Source organism: Stenella coeruleoalba (assembly GCF_951394435.1).
Source record: "Stenella coeruleoalba genome assembly, chromosome: 5".
In the NCBI taxonomy this organism is placed as follows: Eukaryota; Metazoa; Chordata; class Mammalia; order Artiodactyla; family Delphinidae; genus Stenella; species Stenella coeruleoalba.
Window position 1 is genome coordinate 144,024,197 of NC_137150.1, and position 23,698 is coordinate 144,047,894.

The following is a 23,698-nucleotide window of genomic DNA, read 5'->3' on the forward strand; positions in this document are numbered from 1 at the left end:
ACCTGTGGGTTCTTGCAAGGAAACCGGGGCCCAGCCAGCACTACTAGGCCCTCGCTCCCCACCCAGAGCGCCTGAGGCTCCCACTGTCCTGGCTGCCCTTGCCCCTCCCCGGCCGGCCTTTCACCCCTGAGGGGCAGGGACCCCACAACTGGACACACGTTGTGATCAGTGGGTCACATTGCTGCGTGTCCCTGCACGAGGAAGAAGACCCCAGCTCGCTGGTCCTGAGCAAGGGGGACGTGGGGAGGGGACGCCGGGCGGGAGGACCCTGCGGCCTCCCAGGGCTGCTCCCTCAAGGGGCGAGTGATTGGGGAGTCCGAGGCGCCCCAGGCCCCGGAGTAGACGCCGCTGGTCGCGGGGAAATGGGCGGGGGCGGGCAGCAGGCAGGGAGGTGGGCAGGCGTCCAGTCGGAGCAGCAGGCCGAGGGCGGGGAGGGGTCCTGTCCTCGAAGGGCCGCTCTCCCGCCCCGTCCCCAGACTCCCCGCACCCCTGCCCCCTCCGGTCCCCTCCTGGCCCCTCGGGTCCCCTGTCGGCCCCGCCCCGCCTCCATGCGCGGGGCCGCAGCGCCTCCCGGTGGCCTCTGTGGGCGCGGGGCGGGGCGGGGGCAGGGGCGGGGCCTAGCAGCGGCCCCTCCCCCTGCCCACTCGGCGCCGTCTCGCACCGACTGGACCCGGAGCCTCTGCGCTCGGGAAGAGTCCGGCGAGGGCTCCCGACGCGTGGTCAGGTAAGGCCCTGGGCAGCGCGGTCCGTCTCGGCGCCGGGACGCAGCGACTTGGCGTTCGCCGCGGGACGCGCCCGCCGCGGTGGCCCCACTTCCACCGCCGGCCTCGCTCGGCGCCCTCGGGTCCGCGCCTGGGGCGCCTCGCGCGGGGGCCCGTCCGTCTGTTCCCGCCTCTCCTGGGGCCGAGCTGGTCTCCCGGTTCCCGGCGCGGTGCTGAGGCCACGGCGCCTGCCGTCCCTGCCCGGGTCCCCCATCTGCAGCCAGACCCTTGGCCGCTCCTGGGCGGCTTGGTTCTGTCTCGGGCCCGGGGACATCTCCGGAGGTTCAGGAGCCCAGCTCACTCCCATGAGAGGACCCCCCCCAACGGAACTGAGCACAGGGTCTCCAGGGGTGCTGGCCCCCCGCCTCAGCTCGTCTGAGAGGGAGCGGATGTACCTCGTCCCCCTGGAAGGACTGGCCCCTAGAATGAACTCTGAGGGGCCAGCTTCCCGGGCACTCGGACTGCAGGGGAAGAGGGGGTCTCTGCTACCCGGAAGCAGGGGTGAGCAGGGATGGGGAGAGCACAGGCCACACCCCACTCTACCCAGGAGTCATTAGGAGCCCAGCCTGCCCCTATTCCTCTGAGGCTGGAGAGGCGCACCGGCATCCCCCCGACAAAGTCTGCTGGTCGGGCCCCACACCCACCCAGGGCTCCTCACGGGCCCAGCAGAGCCCAGGACAGGGCCCAGCACCCACTGAGGGGGTGGGGAGATCAGCCGCTGAGAGTATCAGCTGATGCTGGTAACAACAACCAAAAACGGCAGGGTGGCGCCCTGGGGTGCCTGCCATCCTGCCTGGGGCCCCAGAGAATGGTCCCCTGAACCCAGGGAGAAAGCTGATGGCCCCTACCCCCCCAGGTCACCCAACTGTCCCCAAGGGAAAGATCTGCACTTGTAGAGGGACACCCAAAAAAGGAGGGTTGAGGGACACAGATTTCCCTGGGTTTTGTTTCCAGTATAGAAGTTCTGGCTTGGAGGCCATCTTGCGTTGGAGTTTATTCCCTGTCTGCCTCACCAGGGCCAGGAGGCTGGACGGCGCTGGGGGCTCCCAGGAGGGAGGAAAGTGGTCTGCCTTCCTTCTGCCATTCCGAGGCAGGAGAGCTGGGTGGGGGAGAGGGCCTGGGCCCCCGGGGCATAGGTAACTGGAGGGGCTGGATGCAAGGGGCGCAGATGTGTCCCCTTGGCAGAACGTGGGTCTCAGTGGGCCACTGGGCCACTCTGGCCCCCGGGAAGCTGCCACCCTGGGCTGATGAAAGTGACCTGGGAGGCCTGTGAAGACCGCGGCAGGTTGGGGGCAGGTTGGGCATGTCCACAGTGGAAACAACAGGGAAGGCAACATCCAGGTGAAAGCCAGGCTCCAGCCGCTGGGTCACCTGGTCGGGTGGAGTGCAGCCCTGCACCGGGCAGGGCACATCCACGCCCAGCGGACTCTGCATCGCCAGCCAGCACAGGCAGCTCTGTTGTGCAGCAGGCCCGCCTGAGGCCCCTCAGGTGTCAGATGAGCTCCCTGGGATGGGCCGGTGCCTGGGAGAGGAGCAGGACCCAGGGGTCTTCCCGGGGCCTCAGCAGAGGGTGTGGGCCAAGCCCAGCCTCCTCTCTGGCGCTGCTTTTCATCTGTAGAACAAGGTGTCTAGGTGCACAGGGTATAGGGAGACCGTGTTTGCGGCCACGAGTGCTTTACAATGCTGGGAAACCTAGCTCTTGTGATTATTTTAAGAAAAACTCAAATAGTTTGATTCTTTTCCTTTAAACACAGCCCCGTGTTCCAGTGGGTCTCTCCTTCCTGTGGCTCCTTTCAAACATTTGTGCAAAGCCGGGGGACCCTGGTGTGGGGCACACCTGCAAAGAAGCAGGGTTCGTGGGGTGCTGCCCACTGAACAGGACCTGGGGGGCCGGTCCCCGCCCTGAAGCATGTGCTGGGATTGGGCCAAATCAGAAAGCAACACCCTGCAAAGACCAGGTGCAGATCTGCCGCGGAGATCTGAACAGGCCGGCATCCCCACGCCCCGCCAGCGGTTAGCCTCCGGGGGCCCACTTTAGACCCTGTGACGGGCAGACGGAGGGTGGGCATCCCCGCTGTGGGGGACCGCACCTTGGAGAGCAGAGTCTGGGTCAAAAGTTCTGAAAAGTGTCAAGGCTTCCAAACCTGTTGTCAGAGGCACCAGAGGAGTGGAGACGGGCCCTGGTGCTCTGGCTGTGGACAGTGTCTGGTTTTCTGTCCTGTTTGCCAGTTTCATAGATGAGGGATGGTGCCTTGGTGGTTTGCCTGCATGTCCTTGGGTTTTGTGCAGCTCGATCACTGACCATTTGTGCTGCTGTTACTTTCCTCATCTTCCCCATCTTCCTAATGGGCGCTCATTTTTTACTACTTTGTAAGAGATGTTTTCCCCTAATTTTTCAAAATTGTGGTTAAGTACACATAACATAAAATCTACCATCTGAACCATTTTTAAATGTATAGTTCAGTGCTATTAAGTACCTTCATATTGTGATACCATCACCACCGTCCATTTCCAGAACTCTTTTCATCTTGTAAAACTGAAACTCTGTCCCATTAAACACTAACTCCCCCATCCCCCCTCCCCCAGCCCCTGGCAACCGCCATTCTACTTTCTGTCGCTATGATTTCTGAGATATTCAAAGTACCTCATATAAGTGAATCATACAGTAGTCGTCTTTCTGTGTGTGGTTTATTTCACTCAGTATAATGTCCTCAAGTTTCATCCATGTCATAGCATGTGTCAGAATTTCCTTCTTTTCAAGGCTGAATAATATTCCATTGTGTGGATGGACCACATTATGCTTTTCCATTCGTCCGTCAATGGACACCTGGGTTGCTTCCACATATTAGTTATTCTGAGTAATACTGCTATGAACATTGTTGTGCAAATATCTCTTTGAGACCCAACTTTCAATTCCTTTGAGTCTCTATATCCCCAGAAGTAGAACTGGTAGATCATATGGTAATTCTACTTTTATTCTTTGAGGGGCCACCGTACTATTTTCCATACAGCTCTACATTTGCACATTCCCACCAGCAATTCCAATTTCCCCTTATCTCTCCAACATTTCTTGTTTTCTGATACTGTCCATCCTAATGAGTGTAAGGTGATAGCTCATCGTAATTTTGATTTGCATTTCCCTAATGATGAGTGACGTTGAGCATTTTTTCATGTGCTTATTGGCCATTGGTATGACTCCTTTAGGGAAATGTCTGTTCAAGCCCTTTGCCCATTTCTGAATCAGGTTGCTGGGGTTTTGGTTGTTGAGTTTCAGTTCTCTATATATTCTGGATATTAATCCCTTATCTGATCCAATTATGTAGGCTGCCCTTTGACTCTCTGGATAGTGTCTCTTTTGTATTGTTCTGCATTTATTATTAAAACCAACAGTCAATGGCAAATGACAGACTGACTGCCTGTCTTTGTTCACTTTGGACGTTAAAGACTGGAATAGGAACACAGTATCACTTTTCCACAGCAGAGGTTAGCCCTGGCCTCTGACCCCCAGCAGCAGGTAGAGTCAGACTTCATGGAAGTGACAGTCACCATGGTGGGAGACACCCTCCCTTTTCTTTGGGCTCTTCTGTAGTGGAGAGGAGCACCCAGAGTTGGGCTGAAGACATCTGAAGACACAGGGAGAAGAGCCGAAATAATCAGACCTCAGACGGTACTTACGTGCTGGGAGGTACGTATGGACGTTTATAGTGCCAAAGCAGGTGTGCTGTGGGGACCATCAGGTTAAAACTTCTAAACTTTATTCCTGTCAGAGACAAGTCAGACTAAAGAGGCTACTGCTTTAGGGGCAACTAGAGAAAACTGGTGTCACCCAGATGCAAAACAGTAGCGATCACAGTGATTCCAGGACTTCAAAGCTCCACAAACATGATGTGTTTTCTTTTGCTTGTTTAGGCTTTCTTCTCTCTTTTCTCTTTATTCTTCATTCTGTCTTTCTCCAGTTTCCATTAGGCTCTACCTGCACTCGCCACTGGTACCTTCAAGCTCACTTCTTTCTCCTCTTCATCTCTCTTGCTGCTTTGAGGAGTGGCTGTTACAACACGTCATAGTAGAGCAACATTCAGAATGCTCCTCTATCACAGTTCTGATTCTGGAAACTGGTGGTTTGGTGAATTGCGTCAGCTCATTTTGAAAAAGGCAAGCAAGTTGTAAAAAGGGGGTGGGGAGCCTTGAGGCCAGACGCTATGAACTCCCCAAGTCCACCATCCAGCCTAACAGACTGACCAGGCGTGGAACACGTGTGTGCCTGTGTGACGCCACCTCGTCCTTTGTCTTCTCGTGGGACCTGACAGCATCATCACAGAGACGCTAACACCGTGGAAAGGTTTCTTTCAAACGTATGACGACCTTGCCTTGTTTTTATTCCTGAGTGGTATCTGCATCAGTGTCAGAACTGACTGACTGAATTCTTACTGCTGTCACCTAACATTTTAAGCCTATTTAAAGGTTTACTGTTTCTCTGAGTCCATATTTTCTATTGATAACAGGAGCAGAGGCAAGCAGTCCCACTCTGGATTTAAAAGCGCCAGTTGCCGTCTCTCACAAGTGTAACGCTCGCAGAACTCATTATTGCCCCCAGAAAACCCATCTCCATAATAACAAGAATTTCTTCTCCAGGTTCTTAGAGCCTTCGCACTTGCTGTGTCTTGGCCAACTGACACAAACCCACACTTGGTCTGCAGTCATGGTTTGTAAGTGTAGCAGGACCAAGGTGAGCTGAGCACGGCTTTTCCTTCTGGAACACACAGCACTGAAGTCGTTTTCTCTGGGTCCAAGTAGGATGTTCTCCTCAATTGCTGAAAGCTCAGCCACACAACCCACCAGTAATTCTATTTTGTCATTGTGTTTCCACTCTTTTGTTGCAATTATTTTGGCTCTATTTTGTTCTAATGAGTATCTGTTACAAGGCATTATTTCAAATCCACTGTCAGTTGCAAACATTCACAAGTAAATAAATACGTGTTCCTTGAATAAATTCTCCTGCATCATTTTCTTTTATAAATTATTTTGTTTATTTATTTATGGCTGCGTTGGGTCTTTGTTGCTGCGCGTGGGCTTTCTCTAGTTGCGGTGAGCAGGGGCTACTATTTGTTGCGGTGTGCGGGCTTCTCATTGCGGTGGCTTCTCTTTTCGTGGAGCACGGACTCTAGGCACGCGGGCTTCAGTAGTTGTGGCACGTGGGCTCAGTAGCTGTGGCCCACGGGCTCTAGAGCGTAGGCTCAGTAATTGTGGCATGTGGGCTTCAGTAGTTGTGGTGTGTGGGCTCAGTAGTTGTGGCTCACGGGCTCTAGAGTGCAGGCTCAGTAGTTGTGGTGCACGGGCTTAGTTGCTCCTCCTGCATCATTTTTGTTGTTGCAAAGTCAGACATTTGACGGCTTTCTCCAAGTGCTCGTCTTTCTTAAAATGTTCGATCACTTCCTTTAGTTCTTCTTGCCTTCCTATAAGAGACTGAAAGCTAGTATTCATTTTGTGTGTTTGAAAACCAAAATAGGGATCAAGAACCAAACTGGTTGCTAGGTCATCATTTTCAGAGTTCCTTGGTGGACATTCCAGAAGATGGTACATATCGACTGTGCCCTTCACATCCTGAATTACAATAACCTCGCCTCTTGTGCTACCCTGGGGTCCCAAAGGCAGCAGCTGGCCTGGGGACTCCTCATCCTGGGTCCCAAAGCCTCGTGTTCTGAGGCTTCGCTGCCTCCTCTGGTGCCAGGCTGCCCTCCCCTCACAGCCCCAGAGCCTCACTGCCCTCCCCAAAGATGCATCTCCGCCCCCAGTGAACCGCTCAGACCCTGCCCGTGACTGGTGGAAGGACACGAAAAGGAGTGCCCTGGACCAGGCTGAATAGTGTCTTTTGATGCACAAATTTCTAAAATTTTCATGAAATCCAGTATGCCTATTTTTTTCTTTAGTTGCTTGTGCTTTTGGTGTCATATTCAAGAAATCATTGCCAAATCCAGTATTGTGAAGAGTTTTGCCTTCTGTTTTCTTCTAGAAGTTTTATAAATTTAGGTCTTACACTTAAATCATGGATCCGTTTTGAGTTAATTTTTGTGTATGGTGTTAGGTAAGGTCCAACTTCATTCTTTAGAATGTGGATATCCAGTTTTCTGGCACCACTTGTTGAAAAAGACTGTCTTTTCCCCCACTGACTGGTCATGACAGCCTTGTTGAAAATTGTTTGATTACATACGTGAGGGTTATTTTTGCACTCTATTCTATTCCATTTGTCTAGATGTCCCTGTATCCCAGTGCCATACTGTTTTGATTAGTGTAGCTTTGTAGTAAATTTTGAAATCGGGAAGTTTGTTCCTCAGTTTGTTCTTCTCTTTTAGAATTGTTTATGCTATTCAGGGTCTCTTGAGATTCTTTGCGAATTTTAGAGTGGTTTCTTCCATTTCTGCAAAAGTTATTATTGAGATTTCGATGGAGATTGCATTAAATCTGTGAATCACTTGGGATAGTATTGACATCTTAATATTAATTCTTCCAATCTATAAACACAGAATATCTTTCCATTTATTTATATCTTCTTTAATTTCTCTTATAAATGTTTTATATTTTTTAATGAGTCTTTCACTTCTTTGGTAAAAATAATTCCTAAGTATTTTATTCTTTTGATGCAAATGTAAATGGAATTGTTTTCTTATTTTCCTTTTTGTGTTATTCATTGTTAGTGTATAGAAATGCAACTGATTTTTGTGTGTTGACTTTGTTTCCTGCTACTTAGCTGAATTCATTTATTGTAACAGTTTCTTTTTGTGGACTCTTCAGGATTTTCTACCTATACAATCATATCATCTGTGAACAGAGATAATTTTACTTCTTCCTTTACAGTTTGAATGCCTTTTATTTCTCTTTCTTGCCTAATTGCTCTGGCTGGGACTTCCAATACTATGTTGAATAGAAATGGTGAAAGTGGGCATCTTTGCTTTGTTCCTGACCTTAGAGGAAAAGCCTATAGTCTCTCACAATTGAGTATGATGTTAGTTGTGGGATTATTATAAATGTCTTTTATTATACTGAGGTAGTTTCCATCTATTCCTAGTTTGTTGAATTCTTTAATCATGAAAGGATATTGAATTTTATCAAAAGATTTTTCTGCATCAGTTGAGATGATCATGTGGGTTTTTCTTTCATTCTGTTAATGTGGTGTGTTACATTAATTGATTTTCATATGTTGAATCATCTTTGCATTCCAGGAATAAATCCCAGTTGGTCATGATGTTTAATCCTTTTTCCATCCTGTTGAATTCTGTTTGCTAATATTTTCTTGATGATTTTTGTATCCATGTTGATAAGGGAATTGGTCTGTAGTTTTCTTTTCTTGTAGTGTCTTTGTCTGGCTTTGGTATCAGGGTAATGCTGACTTCATAGAATGAGTTTGGGGATATTCCCTCCTCTTCAATTTTTTTGAAAAGTTTGACAAGTATTGATGTTAGTTCAATGCTTCCTAGAATTAATGCTTCCTAGTTTAAATGCTTCCTAGAATTCACCAGTAAAGCCATCAGGTCCAGGGCTTTTCTTTGAAAGGAGATTTTCAATTACTGATTCAAACTCCTTACTAATTACAGGTCTATTCAGAATTTCTATTTCTTCATGGTTTTGTCTTTGTAGGTTTTGTGTTTCTAGGAATTTGTCCATTTCATCTAGGTTATCTAATTTGTTGGCAAACAACTGATTCTAGTACTCTCTTATAATTCTTTTTATTTCTGTAGAATCAGTACTAATTTCCCACTTCCATTTCTGATGTTAGTAATTTGAGTATTCTCTTTTTTTCTTAGTCCATCTAGCTAAAGATTTGTCAGTGTTGTTGATCTTTTTGAAGAATTGACTTTTGGTTTCATTGATTTTTCTCTATTGTTTTTCTATTATTTCATTTATCTCTGCTCTAGTATTTATTATTTCATTCCTTCTGCTAGCTGTTAATTTGTTCTTTTTCTAGTTCCTTAAGTTGTAAACGTAAAGTTAGGTTGTTAATTTGAGATCTTTCTTGCTGTTTTATGTAAACATTTGTAGCTGTAAATTTTCTTCTTCATACTGCTTTCACTGTGTTTCATATGTTTGCTGTGTCTTGTTTTCATTTTTATCAGTCTCTGAGTATTTTCTAATTTCCCTTGTGATTCTTCTTTGACCTATTCTATTGGTTGTTTAAGGGTGAGTTGTTTAATTCCCACAATTTTGTGAATTTTTCAGTTTTCCTTCTGTTACTGACTTCTAAAGTCATCCCATTGTGATTAGAGAAGATACATTTTATGTTATTTTCTTTTTAAATTTGTTGAGCCTTCCACTGTTGCTACACTTCTCCTCCTCATTGCAAGCCTCTCCCCCTCTGGTTGAACTGACTTCCAGGAGATTTAAAGGGCTGGCACCTTTTTCCCCCATTCATTTTTCTCTTTTTCTCCTTTTGGGAGCCAGACATTGAAGATTATGACATTCAAAAGCAACTGCATATACAGGGGAAATTAGACAGGAACTGCACATGCCTGGGGGAAAGTGCAGGCTCAGGAAGGAAATGAGAAGACCTTACCTTTACTCCTCAGGCTGAACCTTGGCACAGAGACAGCCTACGACAATCAAAAACAAAAAATAATAATGAAAACAAACAAACAATCAAGAACAGCAAACCCTAGGGAAGGACAAGAATCTGATTTCCAGAGTTACCATTTTAGATTCAAATGTCCAGTTTTTAACAGAACATCAAAAGGCAAACAAAGGAACAGGAAAGTATGGCCCACTCAAAGGAAAAAATATAAACCAACCAAAACTGTCCCTGAAAAAGACCTGATGGTGGATCTACTAGACAAAGACTTTAACACAACCATCTTAAAGATGCTCAAGGAACTAAAGGAAGATGTGGAGAAAGTCAAGAAAATAATGTATGAACAAAATAGAAATATCAATAAATAGAAAACCTAGGTAGAATGCAAAACGATTTAATAGAGCTGAAGAATACAATGACTTTTAGTTACTTATTAGAGGAATGCAAAGGCCAATTTGAGAAGACAGAAGAAAGTGTTAGTGATGTTGAAGATAAGACAATGGAAATTACGAGTCTGAGGAGCAGAAAGAAAAAAGATTAAAGAAAAGTGAACAGAACCTAAAGGACATGAATACTTGTTTTGGGAGTCCCAGAAGGAGGTGAGAGAGAAAGGGGCAGCGGAAATATGTGAAGAAACTTCCCAAATCTGATGAATGACATGAATATAAACATCCAAGACAAGGAGAATGAACTTAAAGAGACTCACACTGATACACATTATAATCAAACTGTCAAAAGACAAAAACAAAGAGAGAATTTTGAAATCAGCAAGAGAGAAGTGACTCATCATATCCAAGGGATTCTCAATAGGATTACCAGAAGATTTCTCGTCAGAAACTTTGGAGACCAAAGGCAGGGTGTTGATATATTCAAAATGCTAAATGGAAAAACACCTGTTGCCTGAAAATTCTATGTCCAGCCTAATTGTCCCCCAAAAGTGAAGGCAAACTTAAAACATTCCCAGATAAACAAAAGCTGAAAGAGTCCATTACTGCTAGACCTGCCCTGTAAGAAATGCTCAAGAGGGTCCTGCAGGTGAAATGAAAGGACACTAGACAGTAGCTTGAAGTCATGTGAAAATATGAAGCTCTCAGTAAAGGTAAATACATGAGCAATTATAAAGCTATTATTATTATAACAATAATTACTGTAACAATGGCATGTAACTCGCTTTTTTTCCTACATGATTTGAAAGACTAATACATTTTTTAAATTATTAATCTAATATATACCCAAGAGTGGAATTGCTGGGTCATATGGTAGTTGTACTTTTAGTTTTTTGAGAAACCTCCATATTGTTTTCCACAAAGGATGCACCAACTTATATTCCCATCAGTAGTGCATGAGGGTTCCCTTTTCTTCACATCCTCACCAACATTTGTTATTTGTGTTCTTTTTGACGATAGCCATTCTGACAGGTGTGAGGTGATATCTCATTGTGGTTTTGATTTGCAATTCCCTGATGATTAGCAATGTTGAGCATCTTTTCCTGTGCCTGTTGGCCATTTCCTCTTTGGAAAAATGTCTATTCAGTTCTTCTGCCCATTTTTGTTTTTATGATTGCTTCACAATACCGTGTTAGTTTCTGTTGCACAAAAAAGTGAATCAGCCATATGCATACACGTGTCCCCATATCCCCTCCCTCTTGAGCCTCCCTCCCATCCTCCCTATCCCACCCCTCTGGGTCATCGCAAAGCATGGAGCCCATCTCGCTGTGCTATGCTGCTGCTTCCCACCAGCCAATGATTTTACATTCGGTAATGTGTATATGCTGATGCTACTCTCACTCACCCCAGCTTCACCCTCCCACCCCATGTCCTCAAGTCCATTCTCTATACCTACTTCTTTATTCCTGACCTGCAACTATGTTCATCAGTACCTTTTTTGTTTGTTTGTTTAGATTCCATGTATCTGCATTAGCATACGGTATTTTTCTCTTTCTGACTCACTTCACTCTGTAGACAGACTCTAGGTCCATCCACCTCACTACAAATAACTCAATTTCGTTTCTTTTTATGGCTGAGTAATAGTCCATTGTATATCTGTGCCACATCTTCTTTATCCATTCGTCTGTTGATGGACATTTAGGTTGGTTCCATGTCCTGGCTATTGTAAATAGTGCTGCAATGAGCATTGTGGTGCATGTCTCTTTTTGAATTATGGTTTTCTCAGGGTATATGCCCAGTAGTGGGATTGCTGGGTCATATGGTAGTTCTATTCCTACTTTTTTAAGGAACCTCCATACTGTTTTCCATAGTGGTTGTATCAATTTACATTCGCACCAACAGTGTAGGAGGGTTCCCTTTATCACCATACCCTTTCCAGCATTTATTGTTTCTAGCTTTTTTGATAATGGCCATTCTGACTGGTGTGAGTTGATACCTCATTGTAGTTTTGATTTGCATTTTTCTAATAATTAGTGATGTTGAGCATCTTTTCATGTGCCTCTTGGCTATCTGTATGTCTTCCTTGGTGAAATCTGCCCACTTTTTAATTGGGTTGTTTGTGTTTTTGGTGTTGAGTTGTATGAGCTGTTTATATGTCTTGGATATTAACACCTTATTGGTCATATCATTTGCAAATATTTCTTCCCATTCAGTAGGTTGTCTTTTCGTTTTGTGGATGGTTTCCTTCGCTGTGCAAAAGCTTTTAAGTTTAATTAGGTTCCAGTTGTTTAATTTTGGTTTTATTTCCTTTGTTTTAGGAGAGAGAGCCAAAAAAATATTGCTGTGATTTATATCAAAGAGTGTTATGCCCATGTTTTCCTCTAGGAGTTTTATGGAATCTGGTCTTACATTTAGGTCTTTAATCCATCTTGAGTTTATTATTGTATGTAGTGTTAGAGAATGTTCTAGTTTCACTCTTTTACATTTAGCTGTCCAGTTTTCCCAGCACCACTTATTGAAGAGACTGTCTTTTCTCCATTGTATATTCTTGCCTCCTTTGTCATAGATTAATTGACCATACATGCATGGGTTTATGCACTGGGCTCTCTGTTCTTTTCCATTGATCTATGTGTCTGTTTTTGTGCCAGTACCATACTGTTTTGATTACTGTAGCTTTGTAGTATAGTCTGAATTCAGGGTGCATGATTTGTCCAGCTCTGTTCTTAAAACTAGCATTATTGTAACTCCACATTTTGTTTTCTACATAATTTAAGGGACCAATGCATTAAAAATAACATTTGCTTGTGTTTTGGGACACAAAATGTGTAAAGATGTAATTTTGTGACATCAATAACTGAAAGGGATAGGGAGGGAGCTTTTAAAGAAGCAGATTTTTTAATGTGTTGTTGAAGTTAAACTGGCATAAATTCAAATTATATTGTTATAACTTTAGAATGTTAAATGTAATCCCATGGTAACCATAAAGAAGGTACCAAAAGAATATGCACAAAAGGAAATGAGGGGGCTTCCCTGGTGGTGCGGTGGTTGAGAGTCCACCTGCCGATGCAGGGGACATGGGTTCATGCCCCGGTCCGGGAAGATCCCACATGCTGCGGAGCGGCTAGGCCCGTGAGCCATGGCCGCTGAGCCTGCGCGTCCGGAGCCTGTGCTCCGCAATGGGAGAGGCCACAACAGTGAGAGGCTCGTGTACCGCAAAAAAAAAAAAAAAGAAATGAGGAAGGGATGTAAATGTTTTACAACAAAAATCAGCTGCACACAAAAGAAAACAGTAATGCAGGAAATGAGGAACAAAAAAGCTATAACTACGTAGGAAACAAATAGCAAAACTACAGAAGTAAGTCTCTCCTTATCAGTAGTTACTTTAACTGTAAATGGATTAAACTGTCCAAGCAAAAGACAGAGACTGGCAGAATGGATATTAAAAAAATGAGATCCAACTATATGCTGTCTACAAAAGATTCATTTTAGAACCAAAGACACAAATAGGTTTGAAGTGAATGGATTGAAAATGTTATTCCATGCAAATAGGAACCAAAAGAGAGCAGACGTAGCTATACTAACACCAGATTAAAATGGACTTTAAATCAAAAAGAGTTACAAGAGGCAAAGAAGGACATTATATATTAATAAAAAGTTTAAAACAACAAAAATATATTACACTTGTAAACATTTACACAATAATAGGCCATCAAAATTTTAAACCTTAAGAATATGAAACCTTGATCATGCATTGGGAATATGGTTGCCTGGCTCTTGGCATGTTTCCCCTCTGCTCACGTTGTTTTGTTTTAACGAAGGTGATATGTGGGAGCCCAGTTATCATGAGTGTGGACTCGGAACCATGCTGCCTGGATTTGGATCTCAGCTATTATCTGAGCACCGAGGACAAGTTACCTGTCTCAGTCTCAGTTTCCTCATCTATGAAATGGGGATTATAATAGCACCAGTGTGCTATCCACAAGGGCTCTTGTGAGGGTTAAAAGAAAAGATGTAGTATAGTGTCTGGTGCAGAGTAATCATAAGACATTTCACTGTCATTTCATCTTTTCTATTTCCTTCAAAGGCTTTTTGGTCCATGTTTTACACTCAGTTACTTACTTCTCCTGGACTTTATTTGGGTGTACTGTGTGAGGTGGGATTACTTTATTTCTAATCACATCGTGACCCTTTTCCCAGCCTTCTCTCAGTGCTCTGAAAAGCAGCCGTCTCATTTCCTCAGTTCTCATGTGGTGTTATGCCACTGCTGTGTGGTCTGTTGGCCATTCCAGCACCAAAACCACTAATGCTTTATTACTGTAATTGTATTCCATTATTGCACTTGATAACACAAGTTTCATCACCCCTCATTTTTTATTTTTCTCAGCTACTCTTTTTCTTCCAGGTAAATCTTAGATTCATTTTGTCAACACATAATGGCAAAAAAAGCAAAAAGTTTTATTGGAAATTTTAATCAAAATTACATTCAATTATAGATTCAGTTAGAAATAACTGATATTCTTAAATATCGTGTCTGTCATCCAAAAACAAGGTTTGTCTCTCCACTGTGTTCCTTAGAAACTTTTTCATAAGTCCTGCACATCCGTAGATTCTTATTAAGTTTATTCCTTGGATTTAAGTTGTTTTTCTTGCTAGTGTAAATAGTTATTTTTCCATTACGTTTTCTAATTGGTTGTTGCTGATAGAAGAAAATCTGTAGATTTTTGTGTATTTTTTTCTTATAATTGCCTCATCGAATACCCCTTTCTCTCTCCCCTGAACTTTGTTCAATTGATTTTATTGGATTTTCTAGGTAGACAGTCCCATCTTTAATAAGGACAGTTCCTACCTCTTCCTTTCCAAGACTTACATTTTGTTTCTGTTTACTGTCTTATTGCATTGGCTTCGAATACAACAGTGAATAATATAATGAGATCAACACTCTTTGTCTTTTTTATTTTTTGTACTCTAATGGTCATTCTTCAAGTGCGGGAGTTTTTAATCCAGAGTCAGTTCCATAGATGGACCCCCTGAATTAATGAGGACTTTGGTTTCTGTATATGAGTAATCTGTGCATATGTGTCAGGTGAAACTGTCCAGATTCTTAAAGGAGTCTGTGACCCACAGAGATAAGGACACCTATTTAGGTTTTGTGTAAAATTTGATAGTGGCTGTTGATTTGAAATCTATATCCTTTATAATATTAATCCAACACCTAAGTTTCTTATGAGGTTTTACTTTTATAATGTTAATCCAACTCCTAAGTCTCTTATGAGGTTTTGACTTGTTTGTTTGTTTGTTTAACCACAAATGGATGTTTTGGGGCTCTTTTAGAGCAATTACACACATACCTCGTTTTAATGCACTTCACTTTATTGCACCTTGCAGATGTTTTGGTTTTTACAAATTGAAGGTTTGTGGCAACCCTGCATTGAGCAAGTTTATCAGCGCCATTTTTCCAACCACGTTTGCTCACTTTATGTCTGTCACATTTGGATAATTCTTGCAATATTTCAGACTTTTTCATTATTATCTTGTTATGGTGATCTATGATCAGCAGTCTTTGATGTTACTGCTACAACTCACTAAAGCCTCAGGTAATGGCTAGCATTTTTTCTAGCAATAAGGTATTTTTAATTAAGTTATGTACATTGTTTTTTAAGACGTAACACTATTGCACACAATAGACTACAGTATAGTGTAAACATAACTTTTACATGCACTGGAAAACCAAAACAATTCCTTCAGCTTCCTTTATTGCAATGTTTGCTCCATTATGGTGGTCTGGCACCAAATCCACAGTATCTCTGAGGTATGCCTGTACATGATTTTCTTTTTTATATTAATGTGACTTACATTAATATGTTTCCTAATGTTGCATCATTGTATTTTTAACTAACTTCTTCTTAGTACTGGTTTAGTAGTCCTTAACATGCTACTATATTTTATTTCCTATTTTCAGTTAGGATTTTTGCAACTGTATTCAAAAGTGATACCTATCTATAGAGTTCCTTTTAGGGATATCTTTTATCAAGTTTTGGTCTTAGGTTTTGCCAAGTTAACAAATGAATTGAAAAGCTTATCTTTTTATGTTCTGAAATAAGTTAAATAGAGTAGTGTTTGTTCTTGAAAATGCAAAAGAACTCACCCAAAAGCTGTTTGGGCCAGAGTCTTTGGAAACGTGTTTCCTTCCAGTGTTTCCATTCCTTCCAAGTCAGAGTCCAGCCAGTTCCTCACCTCCTCTCTAGAGGTGAGACCACTTTCCCAGAAAACGGTCTTTCACGTTTACTAGCTCAAAGCTGCACTTGGTATGCTCTTAAAAACAAACAACAATAAAAACTCTCCTCATCTATTATTATTTTACTCCTTAAATTTGTATATTTCTATATTTGTGTTTACATCATTTTTATTCTTGCTTAGACTTGCTAAAGTTTTTTCTATTTTATTGGCCTTTTTGAAGAACCAGCTCTTAGATGCATTTATTATTCTACTGTAGGTTTTTTTTCAACCAATTGTTTTTGGGGTTTTTTACCACTTTCTCTCTCTTGCTTTCCTGAGATTTATCTCTTTAAGTATTTTTTGTCCCTATTCTTTAACCACATGCCTAATTTGTTACACTAATTTCTTATTTTATAACATAAAGCATCTGAGGCTAGGTATTTTCCCCCGATTATAGCTTTGGCCTTCTCATATTTGTTTTTAAGTGTACATCGTCATTGTCACTAATTCCTATGTAGGTTTTGTGAGAGTTTTTCAATTTCAAGTGCTTTGTTTTGGGGTTTTTTCCCCTATGTCTTATTAGTGACAAATTTTGCATTGTAGCTCAAAGAATTTTATGTGTAAAATTTCCATTTTTTTAATAAATTAAAGTTTTCTTTGTGGCTTACTCTAGGATTGAATTCTGTAAAATTTTTAAAAGAGTGTGTGTTCCTTACTTGTAGGTTTTGAAAACATAGGTATATATGTAATATGTGGGTGTGTTTTATGCACATTATCCAAATCCTTTATGTTTAGAAAATACATAATCCCTGCTTGTTACTATCAAAGTTTTATAAAACATGCCATTCAGATCCTCTGTTTTTTTTAATATGATCTGTCAATAACGTAAAAAGATGAGTTAAAGTCTACTTGGTTGCAGTCTGTCAGTTTTTTCTTTGATTTTTCACCGATTGTGCTTTAAGTAATATTGTGTTATGAAATTAGGTACATAAAGATTTATAACTGGACTGCAGCAGCTTTTATCTTTTCCTGGGCCCCATCCCTCATCCTCTGTCTTCAATTCTAGTGTCTCAACAACACTGCCCCGTCTTTCTCTCCGTTTGCATCCATCCCGCCCCAGTCCATTTTCTTTACACCATCTGTGACTTTCTACATAAAGTGTGACTCATAAACCTCATTGCAATGGGTTTCATTTTTTGACCCAATTTAGGAAAGTTTGTCTTCACAGGAGAATTTAAGCCACGCACCTTTATTGTCACACTGATCTATGTGAAATTTCTGGCTTTTAATTTTATGCTTCAGTTCTTTTCCCTTCATTTTCTATATTTTACTGTACATCTCAAGTTTCTTTGCTTTTCATTTATCTTTATTCATTTCTCGATTGTTTGCAGAAATTCCTTGCAGAATATTTTTAGGAATGGTGTGTGGGTGGCGTAGATGTGAACCCATTTACATCTGAGATGTTTATCCTTTTTTTATTTTTAATGGAAGTATAGTTGATTTATGACGTGCTAGTTTCTGCTGTACGGCAAAGTGACTCAGTTATACACACATATACATTCTTTTTTATATTCTCTTCCATTATGGTTTATCCCAGGATATTGAATATAGTTCCCTGTGTTATACAGTAGGACCTTGTTGTTTATCCGCTCTATACATAATAGTTTGCATCTTCTAACCCCAAACTTCCAATCTATCCCTCCCCCACCCCCCATCCCCCTTGGCAACCACTAGTCTGTTCTCTATGTCTGCGAGTCTGTTTCTGTTTCGTAGATAAGTTCATTTGTGTCATATTTTAAGATTCGGTATGTAAGTGATATCATATGGCATTTGTCTTTCTCTGTCTGACTTAACTTCACTTGGTGTGATAATCTCTAGTTGCATCCATGTTGCTTCAAATGGCATTATTTTGTGGGTTTTTACGGCTAATATTCCACTGTATAAATATACCACATCTTCTTTATCCATTCATCTGTCAGTGGACATTCAGGTTGCTTCCATGTCTTGGCTACTGTGAATAGTGCTGCTGTGAACATAGGGGTGCATGTGTCTTTTTGAATTAGAGTTTTGTCTGGATATATGCCCAGGAGTGGGATTGCTGGACCATATGGTAGCTCTCTTTTTAGTGTTCTGAGATGTTTATCCTTATACGTGAAAGATAAGTTGGCTGGGGAGACATCCTTGGGTCATTTTATTTTCCTGTCAAAATTCTGAATTATTGTCTCATCTTCTGTTGACAACGTTGTGGAGAAAAAGTTTTATGCCTCTATTAGTGGTCTATTGCTGTGTAATAAAGTACCCCAAACTTAGTGATTTAAAACAGTAAACGTTTACTATCTTGTAATGTATTCAGGCCAGGAGTTCAGGAGAGGCTTCGCTGGGTGGTTCTCGCTCAGGGTCCCTCATGAGGTGCAGTCAGGATGTGGGCCGCAGCCTCGGTCATCTGAGTCTTGGCTGGGGTGGAGGGTCTGCCTCCACGATGGCTCACCCACCACTGTCGGCCGTGGGCTCCATCGCCTCCCCCACGAGCTTCTGCAAAGGCTGCTTGAGCGCCTTCACGCCACAGCAGCCGGCTTCCCCCAGAGCGAGCAAGTGGAGAGGGGCCCAGGCAGACGGCACCTGCCTCTTACGACCCAGTCGTGCAAGTCACACAGCATCACTTCCGCTTATTCTGTTGGTCATACTGGCCAGAGACCATTCAGGGGGTGAGAGGACCCTGGATGGGCAAGAGTAACTGGGGGCCACCTTGGAGGCTGCCTGCCACAGGCCAAAGTGATTTTTCCCTTTGGGTGTTTTCTGTATTTTGTTGTTGCTATTGTGTTTTTCCCCTGGGTAGATATTTTTAGAATTTTTCATTACATTTGAGAGTAAGATTTTCCACCAGTACACTTATTATGTGGGCTTCTTTTAATATATTATGTGTGTTTTGTGTGTGGTGTATGATGTGTGAGTGTGTGTGATGTGTGTGTGGCGTGTGACGTGTGTGTGGTGTGCTGTGTGTGTGGTGTGTGATGCGTGTGGGGTGTGTGATGTGTGTGGCGTGTGACATGTGTGTGGTGTGCTGTGTGTGATGTCTGTGTGTGTGGTGATGTCTGTGTGTGTGCTGTGTGATGTCTGTGTGTGACATGTGTGGTGTGCTGTGTGTGTGATGTCTGTGTATATGGTGATGTCTGTGTGTGGTGTGTGCTGTGTGTGTATGGTGATGTCGGTGTGTGGCATATGATGTGTGTGTGGTGCACTGTGTGTGTGTGGTGTGGTGTATGTGATGTGTGTGTGTGATGTCTGAGTGTGGTGTGCTGTGTGTGTGATGTGTGTGTGGTGTGTGATGCGTATGTGGTGTGTGATGTGTGTGGCGTGTGATGTGTGTGTGGTGTGCTGTGTGTGATGTCTGTGTGTGTGGTGATGTCTGTGTGTGTGCTGTGTGTGTGTGTGTGTGCTGTGTGTGGTGTGTGATGTGTGTGTGTGCTGTCTATGTGTGACATGTGTGGTGTGCTGTGTGGGTGATGTCTGTGTGTATGGTGATGTCTGTGTGTGGTGTGTGATGTGTGTGTGGTGCACTGTGTGTGTGTGGTGTGGTGTATGTGATGTGTGTGTGATGTCTGCATGTGGTATGCTGTGTGTGTGTGTGATGTGGTGTGTGGTGTTTGTGATGTGCGTGTGTGATGTCTGTGTGTGTGTGATGTCTGTGTGATGTCTGTGTGTGGCGTGTGACGTGTGTGGTGTGCTGTGATGGGTGTGTGTGTGGTGTTTGTGATGTGTGTGATGTCTGTGTGTGTGTGTGGTGTTTGTGATGTGTGTGTGATGCCTGTGTGTGTGCTGTGTGTGTGTGTGATGTCTGTGTGATGTCTGTGTGTGGCATGTGACGTGTGTGTGGTGTGCTGTGACGTGTGTGTGGTGTTTGTGATGTGTGTGTGTGATGTCTGTGTGTGTGTGTGTGGTGTGCTGTGATGTGTGTGTGGTGCTTGTGATGTGTGTGTGTGATGCCTGTGTGTGCTGTGTGTGTGGCGTGTGACGTGTGTGTGGTGTGCTGTGATGTGTGTGTGGTGTTTGTGATGTGTGTGTGTGATGCCTGTGTGTGCTGTGTGTGTGTGATGTCTGTGTGTGGCGTGTGACGTGTGTGTGGTGTGCTGTGATGTGTGTGTGGTGTTTGTGATGTGTGTGTGTGATGTCTGTGTGTGTGTGTGTGGTGTGCTGTGATGTGTGTGTGGTGTTTGTGATGTGTGTGTGTGATGCCTGTGTGTGCTGTGTGTGTGTGATGTCTGTGTGTGGCGTGTTACGTGTGTGTGGTGTGCTGTGACGTGTGTGTGGTGTTTGTGATGTGTGATGTCTGTGTGTGTGTGTGTGTGGTGTGCTGTGATGTGTGTGTGGTGTTTGTGATGTGTGTGTGTGATGCCTGTGTGTGCTGTGTGTGTGTGATGTCTGTGTGTGGCGTGTGACGTGTGTGTGGTGTGCTGTGATGTGTGTGTGATGTCTGTCTGTGTGTGTGATGTGTGTGTGACATGTGTGCACATGGAGAACAGTGCCAAGCTGGGCAAGCCTCCCCTCCGTTCTGTCCCCTCTCATCTGTAGCAGACAGGACATGGTGGGCCTTACGGTGCCCTCTCTGCGGTCTCTCCTCCGTGGGGCAGCGGGGTGAGGGGTAGTGGAGGACAAAGCCGGGCCCGCATCTCAGTGGTCAGCCCTGACTGGCCCCCTGACTAAGGTCCCACGGTGGCCGTCGCCGGTGGCTGATGGCTCTGGACCCTTGGCTCTGGCTGGTGCAGCCCGACTCCCTCTTGGCCTCTGGGTGCTTCTGAGCCCCTGGCCTGCCCCTCACCCCACCTTCTCAATTGAGCGTTGCCCCAAGACCTCCCTAAACCAGACTCCTCTCGGCCAGGAGCTTCCTTCCTATGGCCATTCCCTCAGTCTGGGCACATCCATCACCTCTTGCAGGAAGCCCTCCTGGATTTCCTGATACTCCCACGGGGCTTGCTTTAATCTCAGCAACTGTCGCCACCCTCGGGGTCATGACCGTTACCTGTAGCCTCACAACCTCTTGAGCTAACCATGACCCCATGCGAAGGGAGGCAGGACCACGTCCTGTGCACCCCTAACTACGCCAGGAATAACCCCTCTCACCTTAAACCCAAGTGCAAATTCACCTCCTCACAAAAATGAGAGGTTTCCACAGTGTTGAGGGGCATCACCACGAAAACAGCACCAAAGCGCCCCTGACGCCTCTGCTTCCTTCCAGAGCCCTCCAGGTGCCTCCTCTCGCACCCAGCCATGCGGGGGCCCAGGCTGCCAGCAGAGCCCAAGTCCCCAGCAGGGCTGCATCTTCACCAGGTTCACCCTCTGTTCCAGGGGTGCCAAGTGAACCAGTTTGCAGGGTCCCCACTGGAACAGCAGGGTGACAAGCCCCTTCCTCGCCTTCCCACGAAGGGTTCCCCTTCCCCTCACACCATGTCCCCAGAGCCCAGCCAGCCCACCCCGCCGCACCTCGAGGTCCTCTCACTGCATTTGTCCGGCAGAGGGTGCGCTCGGCTGCAGAGGCCACAGCATCAGGACCACCTCAGGCCCCGCAGAGACATGCCAGGGCACAGTGACCTCTCTAGAGAAGGGTCCCCTGCAGCCGGTGCAAATGTCCCACGTCCCTCAACAAAGCAGGACCCGGAGGCCACTGCCTGCCAGCCCTCCAGGCCTGTCCTCATCAGCGCCCATGTTCCACTCCCCAGGCCGTCCCCTCCCCCCAGTCAGCATGGCGTCCAGTACCAAGGCGCACCCCGGCCCAGCCTGGGCCTCTCTCCCCTCCCCGGGTGCCCCTCCTCCCAGTCGCCCCCAGCGACCCCTCTGCCCTGCCCACCGCAGGACCCTCTCTGTCCTCACTGATGCCAGTCACTGGCTTTTCAGTTCCCAGGACGCACCTGTCTGCCCAGCGCACCCAGGGTCTGCAGGGCAGGGAGGAGTGGCGAGCGTCCCACCCGGAGCGGAGCCCAAAGCTTGCCGTCTCTGCTCCCAGTCAATGCTTGTGGCCCATCCAGGGCAGGGGGATAGGAACCCCCTGAGCCCAGCTGCTGGCCGGCCGCGTGTGTGCCGCCCCCACCGTCTGGGGAGTAGGGCTCGGACCGTGCTGTGCGCGCGGGGCACCGTCTGCAGCGCCGCTCTCCCTTGCTGCAGGATGTCGGGGCGCACGCGCGCTGCCAAGATGCTCCCAGGCCCCTGCTCCGCCCTCCTGCTCTGGGGCCTCCTGGGGGCCGTCCACGCTCAGCAGCAGGAGATCATCAGCCCCAGCACCTCCGAGAGGAACAGCTGCCCAGGTACCACCGGGGTGGGTGCGGCGAGGCCTGGGCGGGGCCGGGGGGCGAGGGCGGGGCGGGCTGCGGGGGGGCGGGGCGGGCTGAGCCCGGCCCCAGCCCGCGCAAGGGCCCCCGGCGCCGCGGTGACTCGTGTGCGTCCCCAGAGAAGGCCGACTGCCCGATCCACGTGTACTTCGTGCTGGACACGTCGGAGAGCATCACCATGCAGTCCCCCACCGACAGCCTGCTCTACCACATGCAGCAGTTCGTGCTGCAGTTCATCAGCCAGCTGCAGGACGAGCTCTACCTGGACCAGGTGGCCCTGAGCTGGCGCTACGGCGGCCTGCACTTCTCCGACCTGGTGGAGGTGTTCAGCCCGCCCGGCAGCGACCGGGCCTCCTTCACCAAGAGCCTGCAGGGCATCAGCTCCTTCCGCCGCGGCACCTTCACCGACTGCATGCTGGCCAACATGACCCAGGAGGTCCGGCGGCACGTGGGCAAGGGCGTGGTCAACTTCGCGGTGATCATCACCGACGGCCACGTCACGGGCAGCCCGTGCGGGGGCATCAAGCTGCAGGCGGAGCGGGCCCGCGAGGAGGGCATCCGGCTCTTCGCGGTGCCGCCCAACCTGAAGCTGAACGAGCAGGGCCTGCGGGACATCGCCAACACGCCGCACGAGCTCTACCGGAACAACTACGCCACCATGCGGCCCGACTCCACCGAGATCGACGAGGACACCATCAACCGCATCATCAAGGTCATGGTGAGTCGCTGGGCCGGGGAGGCCACGCCCACCCGCCAGCAGCAGGGACGTAGCGTGGGGCCCAGAGCCTTGGGATCCGCTCACCCGCGTGGCAGGGGGCAGTCCACCGCTCCGGGCCTCAGTTTACCCCCTCTGAGTGAGGTGGCTGAAGAGGGTGGGCCCCGGGCAGGGTCCTGTCTACTCCGGTGTTCTGCACCCCTGCCCAGACTCGGAGCTGACCATGTCTCCAGCTCCCCACTAACCAGGGTTTCTCTCTGGGTCTTTTCCGCAGAAACATGAAGCCTACGGAGAGGTGAGAGCGTTTCCATCCCTGCCGGCCCTGCCGGGAGCTGCCTGGGGCCTCTGACCCAGCAGAGACGATCACCCGCGCCCCACTCCCTGGGGCTCCCGAGGTCTAGGACAATGAGGGGGGCCCGGCCAGGGAGCAAGACCCCTCAGCTCCACGTGGGGCCTGAGACTCGAGTCTGGACAAAGGGATCCTGGCCAAAACCAGGCTGTTTAAACGCAGGAGGTCAGCGTAGGGTCTACACAGCCAAAAGATGAGGGTCGAGGTTGAGGGTTGCCCTCTGGGCTGACGGGCTCCATCCACCCGAGGGAGGCCAGGAGGAGAAGGCAGGTGGCCAGCTGGGTGCCCAGCACGGGACCTGCAGCACAGGACCTGAAGCCTGAGCTTCCCCAGCACCAGCTCACAGCCCAGGATACTACAAGCGCACCCTTTCCTGGAGCAGCTGCTCAATACC

General features: G+C 46.6%; 1 protein-coding gene and 1 pseudogene across 4 annotated transcripts in view; one reads left to right on the top strand and one right to left on the bottom strand.

The window, feature by feature from the left end:
* The first annotated feature begins 591 nt into the window (after positions 1–591).
* Positions 592–23,698, top strand: part of COL6A2 (collagen type VI alpha 2 chain) — a 37,886-nt gene continuing 14,779 nt past the window's right edge. For 2 of the 3 annotated variants that reach the window (XM_079922296.1, XM_079922298.1), the window contains exons 1-4: positions 592–724; positions 22,077–22,216; positions 22,360–22,958; positions 23,230–23,250. In XM_079922296.1, coding sequence (XP_079778422.1) covers positions 22,078–22,216; positions 22,360–22,958; positions 23,230–23,250 — 759 coding nt within the window. In that variant the 5' untranslated portion in view covers positions 592–724; position 22,077. Of the gene's footprint in view, positions 725–4,424; positions 4,447–22,076; positions 22,217–22,359; positions 22,959–23,229; positions 23,251–23,698 lie in introns of those variants that run through there. The other variant, XM_079922297.1, reaches the window with a different exon arrangement.
* On the bottom strand, positions 5,136–5,948 carry LOC307187027 (histone-lysine N-methyltransferase KMT5B-like; annotated as a pseudogene). The gene has a single exon. The product of its transcript is annotated as a histone-lysine N-methyltransferase KMT5B-like (transcript).